At 44.1% G+C, this 5,000-nt stretch overlaps 1 protein-coding gene across 1 annotated transcript in view; it reads left to right on the top strand.

The window, feature by feature from the left end:
* The first annotated feature begins 3,813 nt into the window (after positions 1-3,813).
* The window catches only part of LOC134441646 (dual specificity phosphatase 29-like), a 2,638-nt gene continuing 1,451 nt past the window's right edge, over positions 3,814-5,000 (top strand). The window contains exon 1 of the mRNA XM_063192037.1: positions 3,814-4,133. Coding sequence (XP_063048107.1) covers positions 3,814-4,133 — 320 coding nt within the window. The remainder of the gene's footprint in view (positions 4,134-5,000) is intronic.

Below are 5,000 nucleotides of genomic sequence, written 5' to 3'. Positions count from 1 at the left end.
GAAAGTGTGCCAAGATCAAAACAATTCCTAGAATTAACCTGTAAGTAAAGAAAGGTATTTGAATATTTCCAACAACAAAACAACAAAATTCATAATTTCCATTCTTGTTTATTTAATTTTGTTTAATATGTAATCCTATGCCTATAATTGCTATTGCGCGTTGACAGGTGCTATCATCTTGCGCTCATCTGATGGGGAAGCCTGGAAAGACTATCAGCAGATCACAGGTGAGACTATAGGCGGTCATGGGTAAGCAGTTAAGGCAGTGGTTCCCAACCATTTTTGGTACGGGACCCCATTTTGACATCCCAAATTTCTGGGTACCCCGTACATATTTTTTCACAACAAAAATGTATACATGACTGAGCTACATAAGTTGTAGGGTATTAAACCTATATTATTTATGGCATATTATTTATCTAAAATCATAAATAGTGTTTCAAAGAGAATACTGAAATAGTTATGCTATATTAATTAGTAATATTTATCAGTATTCTTTTTTCACACACACTGTCAGACATTTCAGGCAACCCCATTTGAATTCCAGGCGACCCCAATCAGTGTTGAAAAACATTGGGTTAAAGCGTCTGACTTGTAGCCCAAAGGTTGCTGGTTCGATTACTGTCCCGCCAGGATGGTGGGGGGAGTAACCAGTGCTCTCTGCCATCCTCCTCCATGACCGAGGTACCCTGAGCATAGTACCGTCCCTCCGCACTGCTCCCTTTTGGGTGCCATTGGGGGATGCCCCTTTGCACGGGTGAGGCATAAATGCTATTTTGTTGGCACCTGTGTGCTGTGGAATGCTGAGCTGCATAGAGTTTTCACTCTATGTTGATATTTTCAAGTTATTTGGGTGGTATGTAATGTATGTATGTCTGTATATAGGCCTGTGTCCTCTGTTTATTACCTCCGCCAAGGAGGTAATGTTTTCGGTGGCGTTGGTTTGTCTGTCTGTTTGTTTGTTTGTTTGTCTGTCTGTTTGTTTGTTTGTTTGTTTGTCAGCAGCATAGCTCAAAAACTAATCAACGGATGTGTACGAAACTTTGTGGAGTTGTTGATAATGACCCAAGGAACAAGTGATTAAATTCTGGTGGGTGGTGATCCGGATCACGAACCGGAACCAGGACTTTTTGAAAGATTCTGACAGCATAGTAACTCAAAAACGAATCAACTGATTTGGACGAAACTTTGTGGAGTTGTTGATAATGACCCAGGGAACAAGTGATTAAATTCTGGTGGTGATCCGGATCACGAACCAGAACCAGGACTTTTTGAAAGATTCTGACAGCAGAGTAACTCAAAAGCGAATCAACTGATTTGGACGAAACTTAGTGGAGTTGTTAGTAATGACCCAAGGAACAAGTGATTCAATTCTGGTGGTGATCCGGATCGCGAATCGGAACCAGGACTTTAAAAAAAATTCTTCACCATTGCTGGCCCATATATCTAGATGCCTCTAGTGACCAGAAATTGAATTGCGGGGACTCCACAAATAGAAGGCAAAAAGACTTAGGGTGGTCAAGCAGGTTCCTTGGCGGAGGTCTACACTCTCTGAGTGCTTCTAGTTTGTATTATTTTTGTCAGTTGTGCAATAGCCTTGTGATGTGATGTTAAGTGTATGTCCTGTCTTAAGCGAGTGTTGCTCAGGGACGCAAAATGAATTTCAGTGAAAACTGACAATAAAGTTGAATCGTATCGCATCGTGGGAGTTGGAGTTTCCAGGTTGGGCTTTCACGTTTCACTCATATGGACACAGGTGTTTACTATCCTTGAAAGGATTCAAATAAATGAGAACCCACCTATCCACTGAGGATAATACACAAGTACAGGTGTGACGTCTTACCAGGACACATTATAAGTAGCCTACCTACCGAGTAGAGGTGTGACTACTTAGAAAAACAGGTAACACTTTACAATAACGTCCTATTCACAGCTTTATAAACACTTTATTAACATTTGATAACAATTAACATTTAACTAAGCATTTACAAATATTTGCAAATGAGTATTAACCAAACTATGACTGCACAGTGGAGTGGGAATCAACTTCTACTGTGTGAGTTATGTATGGTTTCATGCCCTCTGGTCTTTGGAGGAGAAACTTCCAGGACCACTGCGACTGCGCTATGTCTGCTGTGTTAACATAGTATGTCTTGCCCATTTATTAACATTTATAAACATTTTGTTGATAATTAGTTCATTATTTATAAAGTGTTTATAAAGCTGTGAATAGGACGCTATTGTAAAGTGTTACAGAAAAACGGCTGATTGTACATGCTGTACCCAGTAGGCCTACCTCTCGTACTGCTGATTGTACATGCTGTACCCAGTACCACTCGTACTAGCTTCATTGTCACCTGGGTTTCCCCTGGGCTGGACTGCTAATATGGTATAAAGGGCATTTTCCCGGTGGGCCACCAGTACTCAGGGGTCAAGGCTGTTGGGGTTTGGTTTGTTTGTTTTGTTTTGTTTTTGTTTTTTTCCCTTAGAGACCGGCCCACCATCTACTGTAGATGCGGAGGCCCATTGGTCAATCTTTAATAAAGATAATGGGCTGAACCAATCAGTGTGGCAGCTGTGGGGACGACCCAACCGAGCCTTTGACCGGGGTATCACCCCAGAGGGGGTGGCACTATCACAAAACCCCGCCCGTGTGTGTGTGTGTGTGTGTGTGTGTGTGTGTGTGTGTGTGTGTGTGTGTGTGTGTGTGTGTGTGTGTGTGTGTGTGTGTGTGTTTGTGGAAACTCATCCAAGTTGTAGCGAGTATCCCACAACCAGGTGGTGCATGTTTAGCCTGAAGGGACCTGGGTATGTCAGATAGGCCCTGGGATACCTCTCTCTCTCTCTCTCTCTCTCTCTCTCTCTCTCTCTCTCTCTCTCTCTCTCTCTCTCTCTCTCTCTCTCTCTCTCTCTCTCTCTCTCTGTCTGTCTCTATGTGGGTGTGTTTCCCTCTCCAGAGTGGCATAGAGCTGGGGCTCAGGGTTGAAGTTAGAGTCTTTTAGATCATCACCCTAAATATATCCCTCCAACATCTTCACTTCACTCTATGCCTCGTCTCCTTGTCTCTTCTGCCTTCTCCACTCTGCTTTCTTCATTCATACATTTCTCTCACTCTTCAGCTCTTTCTCTCTTTCTGTCTCTCTTTCTCTCCTTCCTGCATCACTCCATCTTCATCCTTCTTCATCCTTCTTCTGTATCACTCCTTGTGAATCTGTCCATCTCAGGAGGAATCTCAGAAAAAGAGGAAAGGTAGGTGTGTGTGTGTGTGTGTGTGTGTGTGTGTGTGTGTGTGTGTGTGTGTGTGTGTGTGTGTGTGTGTGTGTGTGTGTGTGTGTGTGTGTGTGTGTGTGTGTGTGTGTGTGCACTTTGAACTGTGTCATAGCTCATTATCATAACATTAGCACAAGTGTGATGCCTCCCCTTCAAGGCCCTCCAAAATTAGTTGTTTTTTTCTGCTTTTTATATGTTCAATGACTTTCGTCTTTTTTAATATGTTTGGTCTGTTCATACAGATTTCTAATTTGACTAGTTGCATTGTGTATGCATTGTCTCCTTGGCAATACAGTTATTGGGATGATGTATGCACATAATGTTTTGCTGCTGTTGTGATCACTGTGATTAATAAAAGTACACACATATGCATGCGTGTGCACACACACACACACAGACACACACACACATACACACACACACACACACACACACACACACACACACACACACGCAAACACACACACACGCCTTCACATGAGATGTAATGTGTCTGTTTTAAGCTGGACACCTGAGGGACAGGCTAACGACTGAGGAACAGCCATGAACACGGATGTCACCAAACCAGCCAATCAGGAAATAGGAATCGCCCAACTGACCAACCAGGACGCAGCCATGACTAATCTGGCCAATATCAAGGCTGGACAAGTGAGACCAGCCAATCAGAAGGCGGGACAGGCAAGAGCAGCCAATGACAATCAGAATCAAAGGAATGCCAACGTGGCCATGAGGATGGTTACCGATAGCAACTATTTGACTCCAGGAGTCTTTGAGCTGCAACAGCTGTTTCTCAAAGGCGGAGGGGGAGGGGCCAAGCCTGCGCATGTTAACGAGGTCTGGCCACGCCTGCTCATTGGAGACGAGTGAGTAGAACACATGGGGTTGTTTCCAACTCCCATATTACCCAAGTGATGATGTGGCCTCGTGATAATGTCACAAGACGTCATTGATGACAGAAGTTTAATTCAATGTCTCGCAAAAGCACAATTGAAATGTCATTTTTTTTCATTTGCGATTGGGATGTGGGATGGGTCCCCCAAAAGTTGTGACTAGGTTGACAACGGGGAAACTTCAACCTTTACCCATGGAGGCGGGGCGTCATATGAAGAACGAGGTCACAAGCACTAGCCTGATTATCATTGACGTTCAAATCTCTTCGAGACTTGGTCTGACCAAGAGCATAACAACTAACATTTCCCAAACGGCATGGTTGACCCGCCTCCCTTGGTTTGCTTATGGTTGAAAGGAGTTCCCGTATTTTCGGGAACTCAGAAAGTACTTGAATCGCTCTTGACCTGACTAGTTTAGTTGCAACACCAAAGGGGGGGGAGGGGGGAGAAGGGGGGCGAAATCCCCCTTTAGGCAGACCAAAGGACTGTTCTATTCATTGTAGGAGCATTATGACACGCCCCTTTAGGCAGACCGGAAGCTGGTCACGTTAGGTGCCCATAGAAACCTATTATGTTGGCATATCTCTATACTTAAAGAATCTCTGATATATACGTGGGTGTGTTATGTATGGACAGGGAAGCCGACAGGGGGGCGGGGACAATTCAGTTGTCCCGGCCGGGCCACAGGGAGAGAGGGGGGGGGGGGGGGTCAAAATTCTTGTTTCATCTCATCATTAGTAGAAACAAGAATTTTGGGCCCCCCTTTCTCCCTAGATTCTAATGTATTGATTGGGGGGGCTTTTGAAATGATTTTGTCCTGGGCCCGAAAAAAGCTGTCAG

This window comes from Engraulis encrasicolus, chromosome 24 (assembly GCF_034702125.1).
Source record: "Engraulis encrasicolus isolate BLACKSEA-1 chromosome 24, IST_EnEncr_1.0, whole genome shotgun sequence".
Classification (NCBI taxonomy): Eukaryota; Metazoa; Chordata; class Actinopteri; order Clupeiformes; family Engraulidae; genus Engraulis; species Engraulis encrasicolus.
Note: the sequence above shows the minus strand (reverse complement) of the source record. Positions and strands in the feature narration are given on the sequence as shown.